Source organism: Lepidochelys kempii, chromosome 11 (genome assembly GCF_965140265.1).
Source record: "Lepidochelys kempii isolate rLepKem1 chromosome 11, rLepKem1.hap2, whole genome shotgun sequence".
NCBI classification, from domain to species: Eukaryota; Metazoa; Chordata; order Testudines; family Cheloniidae; genus Lepidochelys; species Lepidochelys kempii.
Genome location: NC_133266.1, coordinates 55,785,917 through 55,812,644, shown reverse-complemented (window position 1 = coordinate 55,812,644; position 26,728 = coordinate 55,785,917). Strand labels below are relative to the sequence as shown.

General features: G+C 39.7%; 2 protein-coding genes across 13 annotated transcripts in view; one reads left to right on the top strand and one right to left on the bottom strand.

The window, feature by feature from the left end:
* Positions 1-26,728, top strand: part of DNAH7 (dynein axonemal heavy chain 7) — a 270,100-nt gene that overhangs the window by 237,221 nt on the left and 6,151 nt on the right. For all 12 annotated transcript variants that reach the window (XR_012154342.1, XM_073306229.1, XM_073306230.1 and 9 more), the window contains 7 exons: positions 5,134-5,226; positions 14,180-14,356; positions 16,545-16,706; positions 17,746-17,946; positions 19,052-19,213; positions 24,217-24,402; positions 25,183-25,320. Coding sequence is in view for 11 of the 12 variants with exons in the window: in XM_073306229.1 (XP_073162330.1) it covers positions 5,134-5,226; positions 14,180-14,356; positions 16,545-16,706; positions 17,746-17,946; positions 19,052-19,213; positions 24,217-24,402; positions 25,183-25,320 (1,119 nt within the window). In the remaining variant the exon portion in view is untranslated. The remainder of the gene's footprint in view (positions 1-5,133; positions 5,227-14,179; positions 14,357-16,544; positions 16,707-17,745; positions 17,947-19,051; positions 19,214-24,216; positions 24,403-25,182; positions 25,321-26,728) is intronic.
* On the bottom strand, positions 7,067-12,696 carry LOC140895761 (baculoviral IAP repeat-containing protein 5.1-like). The gene is made up of 4 exons (XM_073306243.1): positions 12,559-12,696; positions 10,191-10,300; positions 8,710-8,827; positions 7,067-7,210 (listed from the first exon to the last, which is right to left on the bottom strand). The coding sequence occupies exons 1-4, from the start codon at positions 12,694-12,696 to the stop codon at positions 7,067-7,069; spliced, it is 510 nt and encodes a 169-aa protein (XP_073162344.1).

Sequence of the window (26,728 nt, the reverse complement as noted above, 5' to 3'; positions counted from 1 at the left end):
CCATTACCTTAGGGCTACAGTCCTTGGGTTCTTTGTCTGTTCCCTGCTAGAGTAGGGTCTCTCCCAGGCTTCCTTGGCTGAAGTGTTCCTCTGTCTTATCGTTTATGGTCCCAGCCAGGAACTGAGCTACTCAGGTCCAGCAGCGTCTTTGAACTGTGCTCTGATTTGCTGCTTCCCTGCAGCCTTTCGAGGCAGGCCTGGAGGACGCACCTTTACTGCTTCTTTTCTGGGGCGTAAAGGGCCCAAAACACCCCATCATACCCTGTCACTAGCTACTCACAGAAATATCAGCTCTGCTGGCCTCAAACAAATTTTACACCAGTTTGTAAGAGTCAGCTGTGGTTCTGCACCTTGTTTAACATTATGGTACTTAAATTTATTATTTTTTCACTATAAATATATCTATCAGATATTCAAGATTCAAGTGAAAGTGAGTAAGGATATTGGAAACAAAAGGTTACATATAAAACAAAATCAGAACACACTTTCTAGAGACTACACTTAACTAACAGGTTAATCTCCTGTCTAAAGATTTTTACATTTTTACATTTTACATTTGGGGACAATGTATACCTTCAAATCAGCGGCACTGCTATGGGTACCCACATGGCCCCACAGTATGCCAACATTTTTATGGCTGACTTAGAACAACGCTTCCTCAGCTCTCGTCCCCTAACGCCCCTACTCTACTTGTGCTATATTGATGACATCTTCATCATCTGGACCCATGGAAAAGAAGCCCTTGAGGAATTCCACCATGATTTCAACAATTTCCATCCCACTATCAACCTCAGCCTGGTCCAGTCCACACAAGAGATCCACTCCCTGGACACTACAGTGCTAATAAACGATGGTCACATAAACACCACCCTATACCAGAAACCTACTGACCGCTATTCCTACCTACATGCCTCCAGCTTTCACCCTGACCACACCACACAATCCATTATCTACAGACAAGCTGTAAAATACAACCGCATTTGCTCCAACCCCTCAGACAGAGACAAACACCTACAAGATCTCTAGCAAGCATTCTTACAACTACAGTACCCACCTGCAGAAGTGAAGAAACAGATTGATAGAGCCAGAAGAGTTGCCAGAAATCACCTACTACAGGACAGGCCTAACAAAGAAAATAACAGAACGCCACTAGCCGTCACCTTCACCCCCAACTAAAACCCCTCCAACGAATTATTAAGGATCTACAACCTATCCTGAAGGATGACCCAACACTCTCACAAATCTTGGGAGACAGGCCAGTCCTTGCCTACAGACAGCCCCCCAACCTGAAGCAAATACTCACCAGCAACCACATACCACACAACAGAACCACCACTAACCCAGGAACCTATCCTTGCAACAAAGCCCGTTGCCAACTGTGCCCACATATCTATTCAGGGGACACCATCACAGGGCCTAATAACATCAGCCACACTATCAGAGGCTTGTTCACCTGCACATCCACCAATGTGATATATGCCATCATGTGCCAGCAATGCCCCTTTGCCGGGTACATTGGTCAAACTGGACAGTCTCTATGTAGAAGAATAAATGGACACAAATCAGATGTCAAGAATTATAACATTCATAAACCAGTCGGAGAACACTTCAATCTCTCTGGTCACGCGATTACAGACATGAAAGTTGCGATATTACAACAAAAAAACTTCAAAACCAGACTCCAGCAAGAGACTGTTGAATTGGAATTCATTTGCAAATTGGATACAATTAACTTAGGCTTGAATAGAGACTGGGAGTGGCTAAGTCATTATGCAAGGTAACCTATTTCCCCTTGTTTTTTCCTACCCCCCCCCTCAGATGTTCTTGTTAAACCCTGGATTTGTGCTGGAAATGGCCCACCTTGATTATCATACACATTGTAAGGAGAGTGATCACTTTAGATAAGCTATTACCAGCAGGAGAGTGGGTTTGTGTGTGGGGGGGAGAGGGGGTGAGAAAACCTGGATTTGTGCTGGAAATGACCCAACTTGATTATCATACACATTGTAAGGAGAGTGATCACTTTAGATAAGCTATTACCAGCAGGAGAGTGGGGTGGGAGGAGGTATTTTTTCATGCTTTGTGTGTATATAAAAAGATCTTCTACACTTTCCACAGTATGCATCCGATGAAGTGAGCTGTAGCTCACGAAAGCTTATGCTCAAATAAATTGGTTAGTCTCTAAGGTGCCACAAGTACTCCTTTTCTTTTTGTCTAAAGAAGTTTTCTCACCCAGCATCTTTTGCAGCTTTTCAACCAAGGTTGGCAAAGATGCCATTTTCATGACTGTAAAGCAGGGGTTCTCAAACTGGGGGTCGGGACCCCTCTGGGGGTCACAAGGCTATTACATGTGGGGGTTGTGAGCTGTCAGCCTCCACCCCCAAACCCTGCTTTGCCTCCAGCATTTATAATGGTGTTAAATATATAAAAACGTGTTTTTAATTTATATGGGGGGTTGCACTCAGAGGCTTGCTATGTGAAAGGGGTCACCAGTACAAAAGTTTGAGAACCACTGATGTAAAGGCATTACCCATTAATTTCCTAGGTGTAGGGTGATGTGGGGTGTTCTTTGCCGTCTTCTCATATTCCCAAAGTTTGTTGTCTGTACTCAGAGACAGGATAACCACTCATGGCTTATTTTTATTATGTGCTGCTTCCCTGTTGACTTCACATCTTTTTGTTGACTTTGTATGTAAATAGGCATCCATTGTGTTAGCTTATAATGCTTGACTATACATCTCAACAGAGAGATTGGTGAATAAACATCTATTGTCTGACAAAAAAACTGTTATGTCACCTCTGCTTGTGACTCATACCTTGATACAGACTCTAAGCGTGTATTTTCAATATGTGTATGTACATACATTTCACAATTATAGTAATGACCAGTGTGACCTCAGCTTTCATTTAAATCCTCACATGACACTCTTTGGTGAACAAGAATGTACATACCAGACTCAGGACATTCCTGTAATCCCTTTGCCAGTTGGCATTAAGAGATTCTTGTGTCACAGGGCATGCTCCAACCCCTAGGCCACAGGGTAGAAGAAGGACACCACCTCCATTTCTTCCATTTTTCTTGAGAAAGGGCTGACCTGGCCTAAGTTCCTGACTCCAGGAGAGGTTTCATGTCTGTGAATCCCAAGCTAAGATAGATTCCTAACACCCTTTAAGGCAGGGGTGGGCAAGCTTTTTGGCCTGAGGGCCACATCAGTATGTGAAACTGTATGGAGGGCCTGGTAGGGAAGGCTCTGCCCCCCAAACAGCCTGGTCCCCGCCCCCTATCTGCCCCCTCCCACTGCTCTCTGTCCCCTGACTGCCCCCTGGAACCCTCTGCCCCTTATCCAAACCCCCAGCCCTGGCCCCCTTGCCATGCTGCTTAGAGCAGCATGTCTGGGAGCTGTGCCACCCAGCCGGAGCCAGACACGCTGCCGCACTGCCCTGCATGAGTGCGCAGCCCCACCGCCCAGAGCGCTGCCCGTGCAGCGGCGTCACTGCGGGGGGAGGCCGGGGGCAGCCTCCCGGGCCAGGAGCTCAGGGGCCGGCAGGACGGTCCCGTGGGCCATAGTTTGCTCACCTCTGCTTTAAGGGGTAGGGATGAGGCTATGCACCCTCAGCATTTCCTCCTGGCTCACTTCAACATCTCAAATCCCTACTCTGTGTGCTGGCTTCTGTGAATCCCTTTTTTAATCACCTAACTCTCACCCTTTACTATATAGGGAGCATAGGCACCTAACTTAGGGTTGTGTATTCCACTAATCAACAGGGTCCTTAAAGTTAGGCACTGGACCCTTAGCATTGCAACACCTAAGTCCTTCTGAATCTAGCCCTTTGTTTCCCTACGTTTTAAAAGTAAATTTGCTTTGTAAATCTTGGTTAGCAGTAAAGCAGCATGTACCTTAAATGATTCAAAAGGTGCATTTCCTATTACTATTTGAAACTTCATTGCTGGTATCCATTTGCAACTGTTTCTAATATTGCAATGTAGAATGCTATGCAGCATACATTGGTCCAGCCAGATAGAAAAGACAGATGTGAAAACTAAAAGAAAGAGCCATGGATATTTAGAGTATTCTAAAGGATACATTTTCAAATGGGTATGGAGAAACTAACTGCCCAACTCCCTCTGACATGCATTGTAGTTGCACAGCTTGCTATGAAAATTAGCTGAAGGTAAATAGCTCTTGGTTAGTTAAAACAATCTTCACAAAACCAAACCAACATTTAAGGAGGGCCTAGCACTTTCTATTGACTTTGGAATATGCGAAAGACACAGGTAATAAAATCAAGAGCTCTCAACATGGACCAAAAGACATCTTCTCAGGAGCTCAAAGAGACAACTCTGAAAGCAGGATGGTTTTTTGTGTTGGTGGGGCTAATAGCTGTGAAGAGGCTACCAGGAAGTCATTATAATTAAGCCCACTTCTCTCTCCACCCTTATAAGGATTGTTTCTTTCAGCTGCGGCACTAATCTGGTAGTGCTTTTAGGAGCTCACATGTTATCCCTTGACAAACCATCCCCACACCCAAATAGGCTGGTACTTTTGGCAATAACAGTACGGACGCTTTAAGTAGTCATTAGATCATATCATAAGACTTTTGAAAAATGTCGGGTTGTTTTTGTTCACCTTTAGATCTTTGAGCTTTTAGAGTTTGTATTTTCTGTTTGGTCATGAGGGCGCAAAACTTTTTTAAAATATAGAAGCTGGCATTTGTGTGTGCTCACATACTCCAAACACCGTGGGTTTAAGATAGATGTCCAATATCATAAGACATGATAAAATCATGAATTGGCAACATGGCCATACTTACACCCCAGTCTCAGCGTGAGGCATTGTTACACATTTATGTAGTGGGGGGAAATAAAAGGAAATTATAGTACTTTTAGAATTACTCCAAAGCAAGGAATGGAAAGAATTTTTGTTGTCCCATTTCTTTTTAAATATTTCAGTCTACCTGTATCGGTTGCTGCATTGCGTGAAACACTGATTAGTACATGTGTTGTAACAGTTATTCACCATTTTTTGCAGTCTCACCTGTATCAAGGATTCCTAAGAGTAAAGCAGTTAGATTAGTCTCACTCTAGCTTTATTTAATTAGCACTCAAATTATAATCTGCATGTATGCTTGTAGGAACCCCACCATGAGGATTTCCCTGAAGAGTGGCAAAACAAAATGGGCCCATTCCAGAGGATGCTTATGATTCGCTGCCTGAGGCCTGACAAAGTAAGTGTGGAAGTGCAAAGACTTGCTGTTGGACAGTATCACAGGTTTCACCCACTGCCCCTCCCTTAGAGTAAAATGGGGGGAAAGCCAGACAATTTCTTTCTCTGTTGCTCTCCACTAATTGTCTTTTTCTGTAATTTGAGGGAAGTGGGGCTTAAAACCAAAGAATTGTCAGATGCTTATGCATTTCAAAGCTATGCAAGCATTCACTGATTACCTTAAAAGAAACAGATCATGGTTGTAGTTTGTGACAGAATGTAATCTGCATTTTTGTAAGTAGGTGTTTCCATTTATCAAGAAAGGAAGTAACTGGAAGTATTCCATTAGTCTTTCCATTTTGAAAGTGGAAAGTCAGCCAGTTGTTTGTCAAATTCCTCTGCAAGTTCAAATTGTTTAAGCATGAACAACTCCCTGTGTCTGCTAATTTTGAGTATGCATTAAAAAAAAATTGCACACTTGGAGCCTAATATTGCTGTCATTGAAGTCAAAAACTTTTGTCTTCAATGGAAGCAGGATTGTACCCTTCAGCAATGTACATTTATATTACTTCACATTCTAATCATGCATGAGAATACACTTATCACTACTGTTGAATATTTATTTAGTCCAGGGAATTACAAGGTTAGAAACCCTAAACCTCACTACTTCAACAAATACTTATAGACTAGTTTCTGTAAATTGCTGTCCAGGTGATCTTATGTAACGTTAGCCAGGAAGAGAAACCCACCAAAAACCAGATTCCTGGTGTAGGCTGAAGTCCTGTGTAGTTGTCCACTTTGAATGGTGCGCATGACTTAGTTTACCCATATGTGGGAGAGGAAATAAGGGGAGGCTGCATAGAGGCATGCCCTGCTGGGACTGTACCATTAGACAAGAGTGCCTTGTTGTCCATCTCTGTATCTACCATAGATATTGACCAGACACAACACCAGTAATCAGCTTCTACCCTTCATAAGTGTGAGCTATTGACAAGTATATAATGGCTAGTGTTGCCTTCTGCCTCCATGTCCTTTCATCTGAGTACAAGGCTTATATATCTACCAAGTGTAGATATACAAGATGTTGCATATTTCACTTACCACAGACCTAGAATTTAGAACATAAAATCAAGTTCTGTTATGAGAGAAATAGATAGTTTATGCAGTTTTTGTGCTTCAGTAGAAGCTTGTCAATAGCTACTCAAAGTCACAGTTGTCACCTGCGTAATAAGTACACAATATTGTAAGTTGTCACCAACAATAGTTCTTTTATTCAAGTCCTTCTGAAGGTTACGACAAGTATTGGGAACTGGCTGATAAGGTCACCTTCACAAGCTACATATTTACTGATAAGTGGCAGATACCATGGCTACTTGAAAGGCAGCAAAAAGCCCAGCAGTAAATCTGTTGAGTTGAACATTCCCAAAGCTTGGGTATATCACAGGTCAGGTGCACACAATCAGCTGTAAATCTTTATTTAAGAATACAGATATTTGACCATCTAAAAACAGTACAGAAGTATTCTGTTTAACAAGTCAATGTACATTTTATAAACCAGTTTATTGGGAGATTTATTGGTCCACATCTGCCATAGTGATCAAATAAACCTCAAAATATAATACCTGTAGTAAATATGAACTATGTACTTTGTAAGTGTCTACAGAAATTAGTACTTTATTATTCAGACAACTGAATCTGTGAAAACTATACCAAGTACCAATAAGATCAATGTTTAGGACAGGCTACATGAAAATTAGACATGAACAAACCTTCCTGAAAGTCTGTGGATATTGCATTTTTTTTTTTGCCCAGTGGGCTGCATTTGGGGGTCCCGGTGACTTCCTGAACTTTGTGCAGTAAAATCAGCAAGTTGAGGGAGACTCTGATAGCGGCATCTTTGGCTCTGGAGTGTACTGATGTTTGCTGACAAAGTGATCAATGAGGCGTTTTCTGGTTGCATCAACTTCTTCTTCAAAGGACTTCATTGTGCTTCTGCCGGTTTTGCACTTTAAGTAAATCCAGAGTTTTCACTTACTGTTTGAAGTGTTAGACCTAGACCAGGGGTGGGCAAACTTTTTGGCCTGAGGGCTATATCGGGTTTCTGAAATTGTATGGAGGGCTATGCCTCCCCAAACAGCCAGGCATAGCCTGGCCCCCTATGCGACCCCCCCACTGCCCCCCAGGGTCCCTGCCTCATCCAACCCCGTTTCCTGTCCCTTGATGGCCCCCCTGGGATCCCTGCCCCATCCAACCCAATTTCCTGTCCTCCCGCTCCTCCTCTCATTCCTGACTCCCCCCAGGACTCCTGCCCCCATTCAACGCCATCCACACCCCTGCCCCCTATCCAACCCTCCTCTCTCCCCTGTGCTCTCTGCCCCCTTACCGCGCTGCCCAGAGCGCCAGGACAGGCAGCCGTGCCACCGCGCTGCCCAGAGCGCCAGGACAGGCCCTGGCTCTGCAGCTGTGCTGCCAGCAAGAGCTTGCATCCCTGCCGCCCAGAGCATTGCACTGGCAGCACAGTGAGCTGAGGCTGCGGGGAAGGGGTAAACAGCAGGGGAGGAGCCAGGGGCTAGCCTCCTGGGCCAGGAGCTCAGGAGGGTCCCGCGGGCTGGATGTGGCCCATGGGCCGTAGTTTGCCCACCTCTGACCTAGACACTCAAAAGCTACCCAGGAAGTGGAATATAGAACTTTCATCAGTGATCGTTACCCTAATGGGGAACTAGCACAGCCTCTAATTAAGTCTCCCATTAGATTCACTAATGGTACCTATCTATCAAATGTCAATTTCTACCCTAAAGCAGTCCAGTTCCTGGGACCAGCTATCACTTTATGTACCTCAACAGCATGACAACTGCCACTCCAGTAACCCCAGGAGAAGGAAGGCTTCTCTAAGGTGTGATAATACCATTTTTCTTTGAATTCCAAAGAGATGATCTCTCAGTGAACAGGATAACTGCAAAACTTGTGAGAGGGGGGCTCCAATTTGTCTTCTGCAGTTTTATTGGAAAGCTGCTGGCACAACAACACTGAAACAGGGGGAAGGTACAGTGCTTGACAAGAGTTATGCCTATGTTTAGGTGTGTCCTCTTTGAAGCCCTGTCAGTTCAAGATGACCTAGTATGGTTAATACTTGGTGAAGCTTCCAAGGGCCGTTTTTATATTATACACAGAAGGGATAGTACTCTTTCTGCCACTTGAGTGTTAGATTAAACACGTCCAGGGGAGTGATGTTTTGTAAGGAGTTAGGCATAGAGGGTCAGATTTTTTAAAAAGTGTTTAGGCAGTTAAGAAAAGAAAAAGGCACTTTGGAAAAAATCCCATTAAATGCCTAACACTTTTTAAAAATCTGGCCTTGAGTTCCTAGACACTGCAGCCGTGGCAGGTTCCTCCAGTGAGATTTCTGCCTTCTCTCCTATATGGTAACCACTCTCGGGGGCAAATTTTTATTCAGACAACATCCTCCGTTTAAGCGAAAGCCATTAACAATATTTGCATGAGCACTTACAAGAAAAGTCCTGAGCCGGTCCATCTCCAGCATATAGTACTCCTCCATTGTCAGATCATCAAAGTTCTTAGTAAGGGATAAAAACCCACAGTTGCTAGGACGTTTGGAGTGCTCTACCCTGCAGCACAAACACAAGAGTTTCATTTTGGGAATAGTCAGTCCTCCACAGCATTTGAGAGGAGATGGAAGAGAGTGATACAATTCTCTAATATGAAAGATGTTCTATAACTTCCACAGACTTGTTTTATGTTTTCTTTTGCCCCTAAATAGCTGCATTGATCAAACTTTTATTTATAAAAAGTGTCAAGAGAGTTGTGAAACTCCTCTTTTCTTCTAATAGCAGATGGAAGAGATGAAGTAAATTCTTTAAGATATATGTGGCAGAGACCCACAAGTTAGTGCACCCCCCAGCCACGTTTATTACCGCCACACCAGAATATTCATTTCAACAAGAGGGAAAGCAAGCATCTTTTATGGTCTGTATGAATGTTTCAGAATAGCTGGCAAACTTCACCCAAGACCTGGCACCTACGCTTCAAAATTAAGCAGCCTAAAGCACTTCTTTTCATTTCTTCCATTCCTCCCCCATGCCCTACCCACCCACCCACATTAGTTTTTAAACCTTAAACCACAGAATATATTGACATAAACCAGTTTTCATGAGTTGAGGGAGATATACACTCCAGTGGCCTAGTTAGCATATGGGCTATATTAAAACCAGGACCTCTTTATTCAGAGTCAGCTGCTTATTTTATGACAGGCAAGTTTACTTATGTAAGCACTGCAGCGGCAACACAGCTAAAAGGTAAGAGCTATGTTTTTCTAGCTTCCAATGATATAGTTATATTTCAATTGTAAGCCAGAAAGAATACAGCTAGAGTGTCAGATTTTATGTTTCAAAGTAGCAGCCGTGTTAGTCTGCATCTGCAAAAAGAAAAGGAGTACTTGGGGCACCTTAGAGACTAACCAATTTATTTGAGCATAAGCTTTCGTGAGCTACAGCTCACTTCATCGGATGCATTCAGTGGAAAATACAGTGGGGAGATTTTATATACACAGAGAACATGAAACAGTGGGTGTTACCATAGACATTGTAATGAGAGCGATCAGGTAAGGTGAGATTTTATGTTCAGTTTGCAGTGCATTTCAAATTTTAAAATGGGGAAGAGTTTTATATTGAAACATTGAGAGGCAAAGAACCCTCCATAGCAGTATGTGTTACTTTTCAGGATATAGCTACACTGAATGCAAAGAAATAAATGTTTTCCATAGTAATGGAAAATTGAAGTCTGCTGGTCAAGTTTACATGACTGCTTTGGTAACTAAACCAGAACACACACAGAACTCATAGGAGGGGAAATAATACTCAAACTCGTACATTAGGGGAGTAGTCCAGAGATAATGTGGAGGACTATTTCAAGAAATTTGAGTAGTTTCAAAGTGTAAAGAGTGGGGAAGAATATAGGCAGACTAGTGCTTACTGTGGATCATCATTTGGCTCCCAGCCCTCCAGCTCTATCAGGCAGAAGAAACACTTTGCCACATCAGGTTCATTTGCACTTGGACAATGGATAAAGCCAGCCCTGGCCATCTGCAGAGGAGAATTAGTTGTGGTAGTACTTAAGGGCCCAACAAATTGGGCCCTAGTGTAATATACACTGTGCAAATATATAATGAGACAACAGTCCCTCCCCCAAAGATTTTACAATCTAAAGTCTCAGTCTTGCAAGGCTTCACAAACATTGGGGTCTTCCAGCAAGGAGTAGCTGGTTTGATAAGGAACCTATGTTTAAAACTGATAACAAGAGGGTGTAACAGACTAGCTGTAGGGTGAGAAAAGAGGCTAAAGGCAATAAATATCTTTTTGCATGGAGTAGCTGTTTGCAGGTGCCCATTTTTGAGATTACAGTAAGCTAGTTATTCACAATATATTGCCCAGGAACTAATCAAGGGCTAATTTTAGCCTGAACAGTAATAGTAGAAGTAATAGTTTATCCAGAAATAAGTAAGACATAGTTTGCCATTGTATTAATGCATAAGTGCAAGAAAAACATTTGACTGCTACAGTATGCAAGGTTTTCTCTTAGAGAAAAAAATTAAGTGTAATTGTCATCTCAAATATTTCAGGGTGGAATAGTCAGTGGTGAGGTCATAGTTTGTTGAACTAACCTGTCTTCTGCAAATATAATTTTGTCCAGGCAACCCCACAAAAGGAGAGAGTCACACAAATATGAAGTTAGAACTCTGTAGTTCTCATTATAGTGAGCTTCCTAGTACAGAAAGTTTAGGAAGCGAATTTCCAAAGTAATAGGTTATATCCCACTGTCAGGGTTTAGGTTAGTTATATTCCGCCACTAGGTGTATTAGAGCCATGGCTAAATCAACTCTAAGGAGTTAAAAACTACAATTACTCATCTTTAGAAGGTTTCAGAGTAGCAGCCGAGTTAGTCTGTATTCGCAAAAAGAAAAGGAGGACTTGTGGCACCTTAGAGACTTAAATTTATTTGAGCATAAGCTTCCGTGAGTATACCTATATGTGTTGTAGTTTCAACTTCCTTCACAGCTGCTCAGATAACTCCAAGTATGCTTCATCTGAGGTGTAACCCTCAAGATATACAGCAGCTGTACCCAAGCATGACTCAGAAGTGTCCGTTTCAAAGAATTACAGGCTATAATATTATTGTAGCATTTGTATTGTACTTTATATGTTCAAAGCACTGAGTGGACATTAATTTTAAATGATTCACTTTTATAAGTGCTAGAGGCCAAATAATGAATTGTCAGATCTAGTGCTCATTATCTAACAGGAAGGATAAATATCAGTGTGGATTGCTCCCACCCCCAATTAATTTTTGCCCCCCAGACCAAAAAAAAATGCAGTTTCAAATTTGAAATGAAACATTTTGATTCTTTCCCCAACTAAAATGGTTCTTTGAATTTGGGTCTTCCAATCCTGAAAAATGCATTTTGATTTTAAATTTGGCCAATTTAACACACACACCACAACCACCCACCACCTAAAATGGTTGAATTGGGAGAAAAATACAACTCAAAAATTTCATTTTATATCAGCTCAAGTGTTATGGGTTATTTGAAATGAGTGTTTTAGATTTGATTGAAAGCTTTTTAAGAAGTTGTTTTAGTATGAATTTTAAATAGTTTTTCAAATTTTTCTGTTTAGCCCCCACACCCAAAAATTCCACTATTCACCTAGCTCTAGTGGACACTTTCTCAGATGTCAAGCGAGTCAATAACTCTGAAAGTTACAGGTTTTTAATACATTAAAAACCCCAAAACAATAAAACCCACCATCCCCATATTCTCATAGTTAATTTAGCTTGCTACAATGGAATCTAAATAGCAAGAGTTGTTCACTTAGGGAATTCTAGCATGTGCATAGGTAGCCATTGCTATAGCATGCAACTTTAGGTTCAGGAGTGAGGGAAACACTTTAGTCTGTACAGCATGAAATCAAGCATCAAATTAATCCAGAAGTTCTAGGAGAGAGAGACCTCAATTTTTTTTTTTTTAAATATAAACCCCTCTTCCTTATGCCTGTAAGCTTCCAAACAGACCTGGTACATAGCCACTCATCCCACTGCCTTCTCAGAGCAGCATGTGTCGGACATTAAAGTACCTATCTCTTCTTCCCTAACTTCTGTAGGCTTAATTGAGACTCCTAACTCTGCTTTAACTTGCACATGTGGCTTAAGAGCATTTTTAATTAACAAAGTCTATCAGGGAAGAGAATGAAGTATTTGGAAGTTTTAATGAGGTTTTATATAATCTGTTGTTATTTTTGTCTTCTAGTTCCTAGGTATAGATAAAATTAGACATGGTCAGACTTACATGCTCAGGGGTACATTTGCAATTCTCCATAAAAGGCCAATCTCTGAAGGTTTTTATGCGATTCTCATACTCATACATGTCTCTAAACTCAATCAAATGCTTACAGGCTAAACTTAGCTCTTTTAAGAAAGTCTCCATCTGAAAGAAAGAAGAAAAACAAACAAAAAAACCCTGTTGTCTGATCCTTGCCCTAACCAATGTAATACTCCATGCTTTACCTCACCCTCTCAAATTTAAAGACACTTCACTCATTGGCTTCATTGCTCTCACCTGTAAATAATGAAGGTGCTTCAATTAAGTAAAGGCAGGTGAGTCTATGAGCAGCAGAATAAGAGAAGTGAGGTCACAATGAAATTTCTGTATCTGTCACATTCTTAGCACTCAAAGGTATATCTTTGTTAAATGTACAACTTAGTGTATAGTATGTGCAAATGGACTGAACTAATACAGATATTTGGAGCTTATCTTTGTATTTCTTGATACTTTAATGATTAAATTTGTAACTTTAATATTGAGCTAATACAGACTCTTGCATTTAACAATCTAACTAGTAATCAAAAATGCTACAGAAATAGTATATAATGTGGCTCAATTAACACTGCTATTAAAAACTTAAACTTTTGCATTTCTTGACAGTTTCACTTTCAGAGTTTAAACTTTAATACCGTAGTGCATTAGCAAAAGACTTTGCAGTTCTTTTTAAAACAACAAAAGAAAAACTTTTGCATTTCTTGACAGTTTCACTTGCAGAGTTTAAACTTAAATAGTGCATTAACAAAAGATTTTGCATTTCTTTTCAAGACAGCAAAAGAAAAAATATAAAAATGTTCTAGCATATGTTTTAAACTGCATCACTCTAGAGATGTGCTGAGATTTTTATCAGTTGCACAATGGAGATGGGCAAATCAAAAGTGCCACAGACAATTATGAAACTGAAATCTTAAGAAAATATTTTTTACTGTGTATACTCAGAAGCAAATGTTTTTAAATGTATGTCATATTTGTTTTCAAATTAGCCACTAGTTTTGTGATTTGTATGTCTGTATCCACATTTAGTTTGTGTTTGTGCAAATCCTTACACACATGATTAATTTTACTACCATGACTAATACCATTATTTAATGGGACTACTCATGGTATTAACGTGAAGCACATCCATACATGTTTGCAGGATCAGGATCTTTGGCTTTGCTTCTGTAAGGTTGCCATTGATTTCAGCGTAGGGGACTTCTGTGCAGAATAACATATAGGATTGGGGTTTAGGACTAGTGAAAGTGGCTTGACTGATTAGCCCTGGAAACTGGAATCCTCTCCATAGTACAGATAAAACATGAGCAGTAGCAGTTCCAGCTTCCTACTCTGACCTACCAATCTGCCTAATAGTTGACCTCCAGAAATAAGATTGTTCATTGTTTGAAACTATTTAGTCCTCCTCTTTCCTGAATCTTGCCACTTGAACCTTGATCCTGCCAAGACTTACACATTGAATTCAATGGGACTATTCCTGTGCATAATTTTACAAATAGGAGTAGCTTGTTTGACATTTATATTAAAATATTCAGAATGACAAATCTTGATGTTTAACACACATATTTCATACAGCACATATTTGCTTTTCTAGATTATCCCTATGGTGCAAGAATTTATCATTGACAATCTGGGCCGTCCATTTATTGAACCACCTCCATTTGATTTGTCAAAGGCATTTTCTGATAGCCACTGCTGTGCACCATTGATTTTTGTGCTGTCTCCTGGTGCAGACCCTATGGCTGCCCTTCTCAAGTTTGCTGATGACCAGGTATATTAGCATTTCTAAGCTTCATTTTGATGACATTCTTGTGTATGTGAAGCAATACTTTTTAAACCCTAAATGTTGAAGTGTTGAGTAAGTTCATAGAGTATACTTTTGAACTCTTAAAAATGCATTAGATCTGATTCTGTGGTCCTTAGTCACACAAAGAACTAATGAACTTTGGTGAATATTTTGTATGAATGAAGGTTGTCCAACTGGGTCATTATTTGTAAGAAATTACGCATTCATTATTTACTGCATCTTCTTTCCCATTGTGATTTTAAGAACTGTTAAAATGATTAGTTTATGTAATCTCTACTAGAAAATGGGAAAAGAGAGTCAAAAATAGTGGTTTAAAGCTTTTGAAATTCTAATTAGTTCTTTTCCGAAAACTGAAGTTAATTTTTGCAAATATGAATGTAAAAACCACTTTGTTACAAAACCTAATGTAGTAATAAAGAAGTTTTGTCCAATGGCCTTGGGTGGACTTGTACAAATATATTTTTATTTGATTTAGCCATTAGCAAGATGACGTTACAAAAAAAAAGTTCTCATAAAAAACATCATATTGTAGTAATACCAGAAAATTGCCTTTTTCCAGTAAGATGAAAGACTTGTATTTCTTGGCAATTACTCTGTCAGAATTTTGTGCTATTGGGAGTGACTGGCATACTGTAAATCCCCACTCACCAAGCTGTAAATATATCCTGCAGTTTGTAATAGGACATCTACAGCCTCAAACAATAAGCTGTTTGGAGAAGTCTTTTTAAGTATTTAGAATTTTACAGTACAGGATTAAATGGATGTGGAGCTAGAGCCAATGGCTGCCTGGTATGAGATTAAGTTGAACTGGAATGGAATGAAAAGAAGAATTGAGCTGGGTTTAAAACACACTGCAAATTAAATGTTTGAAATGTATATGTAGGTGTAAATCCTCATTTCAATCCACATATCTCCCTGAGTATCAGATACCTGTTCATGAAATGGTATTACTAGAAAAACCAGTTTTCAGGCTTTTCTTGATCACATCTTCCATATTTACTAAAAAAGAATAGGCTTGAGAAACTCAGGTGAGTCTCAAGATTAGCTTTCCCCTCCCATTTGTTGATGGGAAACCCAGGGTCTTACCTTCTTTCCCCTTTTTCTCAGTCCCTTCAAACACACCCCTCCCAGTGAAGACTGGAGGCTTCATGGATGCTACTTTTTCAGTTGACCAGAGGGGGTTAGCAAGTGAAGTGAAGCACACTCTACTTTACACCAAGGGCAAAACGCACTGCCTGACCAGCACCTTTAGTCCTGCCAATCCAAGTTCCAGAGACCATTTACACTGCTAGGCTTACACACCCTTTATTCTAAGTATAATTGCTATTATTATTTTTCGGTTTTTGTTTATGGCAGCATCCGTGATAAGCAAGGTGCTTTCTAGACATACAGTAATAGAAATCATGCCCCTGCCATGAAGAGTTTATAATCTAAAAGATATTTATCTTAGTATGAAGTTTTTATGTATCATGTGGTTTCCTTCTTTAATTGGGGAATTTTAATTTCACAAAAGAGAGAAGGGGAGGCAGAATTTTCCTTGCAGAATGTAAAAGAAGAAACTTTACACACTAAAACAAGACTATATAGTTTTATAGATTTTCATGGTGTGGGCAGTGTACAAGGAACTCCTGGGTTCTTTGGTGTCTTCTTTCCATTTCCTGCTCAGTTACTTTAACCATCTGTCCTTTTCTCTGCATGTGCTACTGTGAAGGTCTCTTTCACAAATGCACCTTTCTCTACTCATCTGTGCCTGTCTCATCTTCTTGGCTGCTTAGACTCTCAGGTTTCCTCTTTCTTGTCAGAAGTAGTATCAAAAAAGGAAGGGTTTGATAGTTAGGCCAGTTCATATGGAAACTGAAAACCTTCCGCCTTTAGAAACCAAATTAAATCTAGTTTACAATCCCAAAGATGCTGTCCTCAAAACAAACTAAATATGGTTTCTTATCCAAAGGTGATAAGATTTTTCTAGTTTAGAATTTTTTTATGTGTAGAATTTACTTAATACTTTTATATTATTTAATTAGTTTGAATTTAATGTGGTTTTATACTTGTTTAACAAACAAAAATGTGGATGTTAATTATGTCAGTGTTTGGTGTGTTTCTATAAACTTTCATAATATTTTGTCACTCTAAAAGTGTTCTCTATGTACAGGGATATGGTGGATCAAAGCTGAGCTCTCTGTCGCTGGGACAGGGCCAAGGTCCTATAGCCATGCGAATGATAGAGAAGGCAGTAAAGGAGGGCAGCTGGGTAGTTCTGCAAAACTGCCACCTAGCAACTTCATGGATGCCAACACTGGAAAAAGTCTGTGAGGTAAAAATCACTCATATTTTCTTTTATAAAAACTTACTGCCTGACTCTCAGATCCATTCTGGTGTGCAAAGCAGCCAGAAGCCTACTTAACTTACTCCTTGAGGATTCCCCTTAAAGGAATCCCCTCATACTGGTTCTGCACCAACCCTTATCTCCTGACTCCTGGTGTAGGAGGTGTTTTCCGGAGAAAGAGTGTGGACCTGAGGCATCTCCTAAAGAGCAGAGGTAAATTTAGAGTAGCCCTCAGTCTTGCAACCACCTTTACCCCCTTCCTCCAGCTACATTAGTGGTATTTGAGCTGCAGCTAAGGATGTAGTCCCTGGTGTTGAAAGTCACATTTAATATTCTTATGAAAATAAACTAGATTTTCTACTCATTTTCTCTGTCCCACACATCTGAAAGAGATATCATATCTCCTGCAAATGGCCTCAATCCTGCAAAGTCTTACACCATGCTTAAGGTTAAATACACATGTAAGTCTTTGCAGAAACTGGGATGTTTAGGAAGTTTGCACCTTTCCCCAGTTACAGAGCTGCAAAGAGGTATTAGAGTGGGTCTCTTCTCTGCGAACCATACAGTATCTTACCAAATCCAAACAAAGTCCATACTGAATTTCAGATGTTTACCATCAGCCATTTTGACTTTAGAACTGTTCAAAATAAAGTTGTAGGAAGATTTTATTAATGGAGAAAGTAAAAATTGTTTATATTCTTCCTGTACTTAGATATGGCTGAACTGTTTTTGTTCATACATTCCATAATCATTTACCTTCATATAGAGACCAACTGTGGAAAATTTTAGCCTGAAATACTAAAGATTCAGAGAGTTATGAGTAAATAGAGCAGTTTTAGAATGGCAACTGTCACACATAACTGTGGCTACCACTATAGTTATGCTTCAAACTAGTAATTCATAAACATTACACTGGTGTATTTTCACAATTTACAGATTGACTTGCTTAAATAACAAATGTTGATATGTACGATCCTTATTATTCCTCTTGGGTTTCATTCATTGTTTTTGTGTGGTTTTCTTTTAGGAGCTGAATCCTGATACAACACATCCAGATTTCCGATTTTGGCTCACCAGTTACCCATCTCCAAATTTTCCTGTCTCTGTCCTTCAGAATGGAGTGAAAATGACCAATGAAGCACCGAAAGGTTTACGGGCTAATATTATCCGTTCATACCTGATGGATCCAATCTCTGACCCTGAGTTTTTCAACAGTTGCAAGAAGCCTGTTAGTACTGTATTATTAGCCTTGTTATTTCTGTTTTTATTACTTAGAAAGCAGCTAAACCCTAGCGGTTATATATGTGATTGCTGGGTAAAAACTACCATATTAGTCTTCCTGCGCTGCAGTGAAGTTGTTTTTGAATAGTGACTTCACTGAAGTGAATTTTATTAATATTTTATTTTTATTTTACTACCAGTTTCGCTCTGTCTCAGCAGAGATTTTGTGGTATGCCATCAATAATACAGCTTTCTATTTAAGAAGCCAGAAGCAAGTTATTTCCTGATACAAATCTGCAAGGTTAGGGAATCTTGTGGCAGAATTATTAACTCAGGCCTATGCTGTTCGGAGTCATATAGTTAATCTTAAGCATAAAAATATTTCCTTCGTAGAACTTTGGGAGCCAAATGATTTGACAGGTTGATTGATAGGAATCGTGAGTGCCCTTTTTAGAATGACTAGTCAGACTGGGAAACCACCTACTGTTTCCATAATTAGGTTTTATTTTGTGAATGTTTTGGCCTAAAATTGTTTTGCAGTATTTTGCTATAATTAAAAACGGTAGATAATTGCTTTTAACTGAGATTGCATGCCTTGCTAAGTTTTCTCAATTAAAAAACACAACTTCTTAATTGTAAAGATCTTTTGAAAGATATGTCAGGACCAAAGCCTATCTGGATCATAAAAAGGTAAAACACAGTAGAACCAATGCTTTTCTAACACCAAAGCAGCAAATAAGATTGGGGGACTATGTGTGGATTACATATACATTGCTGCTGCTCAGATGTACTGTATAAAAAGTCGTCACTGGATTGCTTTCTAGGTTACTTGAAGCATTAAGAGAATTTTTAAAACCATTGCTCGTGACAAAGGCATACATAGTACAAATTGATGGCTAAATTCTGAAGGTGTGCCTGGGCAAGGTCTTTAATAAAACAGAAATATATATAACCACTGTGGAGGGTCCAGGTTGTGGAGAGACCGCAAAGGGGGATTCTACACCTATGTGTGCTAGAGAGATTCTTTGTGCTGTTATATGGGTTTTGGGGAAGTGAAAGTGTTTGGAGCATATTCCATGGATTATATTCTTATTGTCATGTTCTGTTAAAAGGCTGAATTCAAGAAGTTGCTGTATGGCCTCTGTTTCTTCCATGCATTGGTTCAAGAAAGGCGGAAATTTGGGCCACTGGGTTGGAACATTCCTTATGAATTTAATGAGACTGACATGCGAATTAGTGTGCAGCAGCTGAACATGTTCCTGAACCAATATGAGGTAAAGTAATGGATCACAGGAAGGATGTTACCCATTTTGCTCTGTACGGCACTGTAAATGCATGCAACAATACCTTCTCATTAATTTTGCTCTTACAAAATTAATGGAAATGATTGTACAAGAAAGCTTATTAGATAGTACTTCATAAAAACAAAGTTTTAATTGTGATTATTAAGGTGTCAGTATTTCTGTTATAAGCCTGTATTTTCAGGGATTTATACGGACATCAAAGTTCATACCAGTCCAGAAACTAATTCAGAAGACTTTCAAACCAGATGTTATTCCATGCAAAATGGAACAGGTTTTGTTCTGCATATTCAGTTCACTCTTTGGCACCTTTATCTTGTCCCTGAAGGCCTTAAAGAGATGCTACCAACACAATAATCATATTAGTGTCTGAAAATGTTGTACCAAATATTATTATAACTAAATGTGGCAGGCTCAGCAGCTAGGGTCCTTGATTAGCATTTAGGAATTGGAGTTCTATTCCTAGCTGGGTAAATCTGGCAAGTCACTCCCACTCTCTGAGCCTCTTTTTTCCTGGGGGGCCGAGGGGAGGTAGTGCTTCATAGGGGCTAGAGCTCGGGACTGGCGTTCAGGAGATTCACTGGCCTGCTTAGTGAACTTGGGCAATTCATTTTCCCCTTCTGTGCATCAGTTTCCACATCTATAAAAGGGGATAATCATACTGACCCTCCTTTGAAAAGTACTTTGACAGTTGTGGATGAAACATTCTATATAAGCTTTAGATTTTATTTTATTATAAAAGAGATTAGATCAGGAAAAAGCTTTTCTCAATGTTTTCTGTTGGTTTACATTGCATTAGAGAGCACTTTGTGTTATAGTCAGGTTCACTGTGGTTTTGTATTGTTAGTTCTCCCATTTGCTTCAGTGAGTCTTTCAAACAGGGACAGCAGAGAGAAAAGCATTTAAAAATACAGAAAAATGCAACTGTAAAATCAGAAAAATTGATGGAGGAACTCAAGGGCTTGGTGTAATATCTGGAAGTATTTTTAAGGGTTTTTTTTTTAAATGTAGTAGATTTCAAATTGTAGTATTCTTGGACTTTTGGGCATTTAGGCTCTGACTTTGGAAGTTGTTTGCTGCTCTCTTAGAAGCTTCTTGTACATATGTCCTCCCCATGAAAAAAATGCTCTTCTGTCGAACCTTAATTTGTTACTATTGTATTTCTAAAACGTCTATACATAGGCTTAGTTCATGGTCTACAAAGGGGCATTTTTATGCATGCATATAAGTTTAATGAGCTGCACAATTTAAAAAAAAAATCATGAAAACCTACGGCTGGAAGGGACTGAGAAGTCATCAAGTCCAGCCTCTAGCATCATAGCAGGAGCAAGTCCCTGACAGTTGTTTGTCCAATCTTGGTTTAAAACCCATCAATGAAAGGATTCCCCCGTCTCTGTTTGGAAGCCTATTCCAGAATTTAACTACCCTTGTAGTTAGACTGTTTTTCCTAATATCTAACCTAAATCTTCTTGCTGCTCATTACTTCTTGTCCTATCTTCAGTGGACATGGCAAATGATTGGTCACCATCCACTTTATAACAGCTCTTGGCATGTTTAGCCTTGAGAAGGGAAGACTGGACCTGATAACAGTCTTCAAATATGCTAAGTTTTTTTTTTTAGCCTTTCCCCACAGGTCAAGTTTGCTATCATTTTTTACCTTTTATCATTTCAGTTGCTTTTCTCTGGACTCTCTCCAGTTTGTCCACATCTTTCCTAAAGCATGGTGCCCAGAATTGGACAAAATTCTCCAGCAGAGGCCTCACTAGTGCCTACTAGAATGAGACAGTTATCTCCTGTGTCTTCCATATAACACTCCTGTTAATATATCCCAGAATGATATTAGCCTTTTTTGCAACTGCAACAGATTGTTGACTCCTATTCAATTTCTGATCTTTTTCAGCAATACTATCACCTACCCAGTTATTCCCCATTTTGTAGTTTGGAGTGCATCTGATTTTTCCTTCCTAAGTGAGCTTCTTTGCATTTGTCTCTATTGAATTTCATCTTGTTGAATTCAGAACAATTTTCAGTTTCTCAAGGGTCATTTTGAATTCTCATCCTATCCTCCAAAGTGTTTGCAACCCCTCCCAGCTTGGTGTCATCTGCAAATTTTATAAGCATTCTCTCTACTCCATTATCCAAGCCATTAATGAAAATATTGAATAATACTGGATCCATGACTGACCCTTGCAGGACTCTGCTATATAATCCTCCCGATTTGACAGTGAACCATTGATAACTACTCTTGGGGCTCTCCCATCAACTTCAGTACTCCACCTCCCTGAGAGATGGAAGGTAAGTCGGTGGGAGAGTGTCTCCTGCTGACATAGACACAGTGTTAGGTTGTTGAAGGCTACATCGCTCGGGGTGTGTGTGACTGCAGAACTGGAATTAATTTGCAACCTGGACACCATTAAATTAGGCTTGAATAAAGACTGGGAGTGGATGTGTCATTTAACAAAGTAAAACTATTTCCCCATGTTTATTTTCCCCCCTACTGTTCCTCACACATTCTTGTCAACTGCTGCAAATGGCCTATCTTCATTATCACTACAAAAGGTTTTTTTCTCTCCTGCTGGTAATAGCTCACCTTACCTGATCACTCTCCTTACAGTGTGTATGGTAACACCCATTGTTTCATGTTCTCTGTGTATATAAAATCTTCCTACTGTATTTTCCACTGCATGCATCCTATGAAGTGGATTTTAGCCCACGAAAGCTTATGCTCAAATAAATTTGTTAGTCTCTAAAGTGCCACAAGTACGCCTGTGGTTTCACAACAGTGGTTAGAAGTATGAGATCTAATACTGATCTCCATTCTACATAGTTTTTGAACCAGAAAATACTTGAAATAAAATCCCTTCCCTCTGTGCCAGGCTGGAACTGGTTTATGTTCCCATATGTAGAAGGAAGATGTTTTTAAACTTCTGTATTACACTTTGTGTGTATTTAAGTAAAGTTGGCTGTTGTTAAAATTAGCCCAAATGACTATCTCAGTCAGCTTCTACCTGGGCAGTTAAAAGGCAGGTGGATAAAATGGGATGAGGGACTTGACTTGTGACATTGTGCTGAAAAAAAGTATGGATGATTCTCTGAAAAGGTTGACTTCGTTTGCATAGCTAAAAAGTTTACAAAAGGCTACGATCACTCTTGCCTATATGTTAGTTTCATATGTATTATAAATGAAACACTTGAGTTTTCTTATTCCTATAGGAGAATTCAGTTGGGTGACTCAGTGCTTTGATTGCTGAACCTTGAACGATTCCCAGATACTGGGTCTAGATACTGACCACAGTGAACATCTATCTGACTAGTTGGCTGTAAATGTTTTGAAGTGAAATGCATTCATTGATTTCAGGTTATTCTCAGTAGACTTGAGTCTATTTAAATTTCCAACCTCACATTTTGATAGAAGTGAAAGTTTACAGAAAGCTGTGACTTGAAATTACAATAAGAAATCAAGAAAACTCTTTTTCACACATTTCACCCTCCCACCCGCTTCTCCCCACCCCCAGTAATTGTTGGTTTAATATCCAAATGTAAAAGCATAAGGAAGAGAAAAATGTTTACACAGAAAAACCCTCTGTATCAAAATCTAGCAGGATTAAGTGCCAAAGTGTTATACCAATAAAATAAAAACCAGCAGGATCTTATTAAAGGGAATAAGGCAAAATGCCCCATTTATTGTGAATACAGAAAGAATCATAGTAAGCAGTTAGTTATAGCTATAACATTCCATTCAATTTCATATTTATTCACACATTCATTCATACACACACACACACCCCCACACACAGGTTCTGCAAGGTTGTTATCATAGTTACCAGCCTTAGAGTTCCTCCTGCCAAGGCACGAGGAGGGAGCAGGGCCTTGTCAGATGCTCATCTGATGCTCCTGGAAGTTGGTTTGCAGAATCAGACCCTAAAGTTCTCAGGTTCCAGAGTCCATTTTTATAGGAATTTCTTCCTATGTCATTCTATGGGAATTGCTTCATCATGCTGTTGCTGAATCAATCAGCAGATGGCACATTCCTGATGGCTCTGTGCTGTCAGATGTTATTTTGTTCTTTGGTTCTCCCATCCTTGAGGCTGTTGGGTGGATTCCAGTCTGCCCTCCGGGGGTCCTCTGGTTGTTTCCACTTGACGCCTTCTTCAGCCGATGGACACTGGATTCTTAGGCTGGCATCTCCCTGATCATTCATTTATTATCCACACCAAGCATCCATCCACATACATCCTCTATCTCTATTTTAATCACAATTGTTAACAAAGCGAGATGAATACAACAAAAGGGTGGTGAGTCTCTGGGTGCTGTTTCTGTTGTTAAAGAGTATTGCTTTAAGTCTCTCTCTGTGTGAGTAGTTGTTACAAAGAATTGCTTTGAGAACAGACTCTGTCTTAGAATGTACTAACACAATTAGCAGCTTGCAAATTTCACACAGAGAGGGAGAGAAACCGTAAAAATAAGAAACCAAAAACCAAGAGGCCTCTTAATTAGTAATACCCTGGAATTTAAACTATGGGGAATCAAACTCATTTGTGATTTTTAATACAGAATTTCTTTAATATGATCCACTATAACAAAAGTACTAATAGATTATTTTAATTGCATCACTTGGTCTAGTCTTACTATGCTGTACAAAAAGGTGCCATACCCAGTGTATATTGGGTGGATACTGACAAAGCATAGTTATTATCTTTTACCCAACCATTATTGGGTAACTTAAGCTGTGTTATAAGTACACAGGCCAAATTCTGCCTTTGAATAACATCAGTTGTATACAGTGGGGAGCAGAATTTGGCCTAATGGCTGAGAAAGGGGGGAATTTTGGTGGAGAAGCTTAAAATATCAGCCACGGAATAATATTTAAAGTGAGAATTTTGTAAATCTTTCAGATAAATTACAAAAGCTCAAGCATGGCTATGCTGACAAATGTTAAGCAGTTATGCAGGTAGCCCCTTGGTTTTATGTTTCAGGAGCTGCCGTATGATGCTATACGCTATATGACTGGAGAATGCAATTATGGTGGAAGAGTTACTGATGACTGGGATCGGCGCACGCTCCGTAGCATTTTAAACAAATTCTACAATTCTGAAATTGTTACGGACTTAGAATATAAGTTTGATAACAGTGGTCTTTATTTTGCCCCGCCTGAAGGAGATGTAAGTATTTTAAAATAAATGAACTGAGCCATAGACCAAAGTGAACTTTAATGCACAGCAGCAGAGGCCACATGGATAGTTAAGGCATGGCAAGCTAGTGCAGGGTGAAGTCACACCCCCTTCCCCCCCCCCCCAACCCCACTTTGCCATGAACTAAATGTTGGTGTAGACAAGCCCTTTAGTTTCCACTTCTGTAAAATGTGGAAAATATCGTCCGCAATGTAACTTCAGGGTCTGGTATCTAAATTGTGATATTTCTAAGGTGCTTATTGCTGTGATATCGAAACACTGAATTCATAAGAATTATGGATAGATTTTTTAAGATATTTAGATGGCTAGTGGAATTTTCTATGAGTGTTAGGCTCTTAGGTGCTTTTGAAAAATTCCACTAGGTGCCGAAATATCTCAGAAAAAGCTGGGCCGTTGTCCTGTTTACACTAGCACTTTTAAAACACCAAACCTGCACTGAGATAGAATCCTGCCACTACCTCAGAGCCTGAGGTGCTCAGCTTTCATGATGATGGGCATGGTACAAGAAACTAATTAGAATAAAATTCTTCTCTAAAATTGATGCCCATTGCATTTGGTAAATCTGGCACTAGATGATCTATTTGCTCAGGACGGCTGGACAGCGAGGAGATACTGCTTGTTTTGTTGGGGTTTTTGGTTTGTTTTTTGAACTGTACTGATCACTTTAGAGGCACGTAGGGGTGTTTTCTTTGAGCTGCAACTGGCATAGACTGGAGAGCCTTTTTAACCTCCTGTCACTAATCTTTTAAGTACCAAAGCTACATCGACTATACAAAGACCCTTCCGTTGAACCCTTCCCCAGAGATTTTTGGGATGAATGCTAATGCTGATATTACCAAAGATCAGTCAGAAACTCAGCTGCTATTTGATAACATTCTTCTTACTCAGGTATGTAAATGACCATTATGTCAATTCGTCAGTACATTAAAGATACTGCCTATCTACTGTACACGTTACTTAAGTTTACTGTTCAGCTGTGCTGTATTTAAAAGTGTTCCAGGAAGTTTCATATCATTTCTCTGTGTCCCCACTGTGATTACAAAACTCACTGTTCTTCTGGTGCTTCATTTTCTGGAAGATACTGAGTTAATCTTGTTTCATAATTTTGTGAATTGATGTTACAAAGAATTATTTTTTTGAAATGCAAAGGATTGAAGGCGAGAGCACTCAGAGCACTAGCTGAGCTGAACATTCCTAATGAACGTTTGTTCTTGGTATTGCTAATGTAATAATCAGTCCCCTAACACTCATTATTAAAGCTGTAGGTTATTTTCATTTTGTTCTTATAGGAGGAGAAGAATTACAAATTTGGGTCCCAATTTTTCATAGATTTAAGCATATGCATGACTTTACTCACAGGACGATGGCTGTTGCTATCTTCACAGCATCAAAGAGCTACTTTCTCATGAAGACACTGCAAAACATCCTATTAAATGACAATCTGTCCATAGCCTCTGCTTGCCAGAAGTTGGGAATGAGCGACAGGGTCTGGATCACTTGATGATGACCTGTTCTGTTCAGTCCCTTTGGGGCACTTGGCATTGGCCACTGGCGGAAGATAGGATACTGGGCTAGATGAACCTTTGGTCTGACCCAGTCTGGCCGTTCGTATGTTCATTTGTCAGCATCCTAATGTGTACAGTTGGGGGAGGAATTGAAATGAAAATATTTGTAAATGGTTCTGTTCTGACTAGCCACATGTGCTGTGCTCTGTTCTATGTGAACTCTGGCCTGGCCTCATACTTATACAGTTTCCTTACTTAGTGCATAGAAAAATCTTCATGTTTACATCAGCAAGTCCCATGTTTATTCACAAAACATTTGCAGCATGTTCATTTATCACCTGTGTAAGATCACAGACTGGAGTGAATCACCCAGGGGGGGAGGAGTGCGAGGCTCCCTCTGTTTTCATTGAAGTCACTGGGCATGTTGACTTGAATGGGAGCAAGATCTGCCTTTTAATCTCCCTGCCCATTCACTTCTTGACACATTTAGGCTTGATCTTTCATGACTATCAACAATCCTGGGTGAGAATTGTGATGTTAGAGTTTGTGATCAGGCAAATTCTAGAGTAATTCCAAACACACGAAAATGCTGAATGAAAACCCACTTAGCCACTGATATAGAACGAGTAGGTCATCAGAATGGTCATTGCCTAAACATACTTAAGGGGCAGGATATTGGTCCTTTGGACTAAGCCTTTTGAAGGTGTCATATACGGTACACTTACAAATGGGGAAATCTCCAGTTTGGTCATTGCACTGCGTGATTCTTTCATCCCAAGATGGTTTTTTGA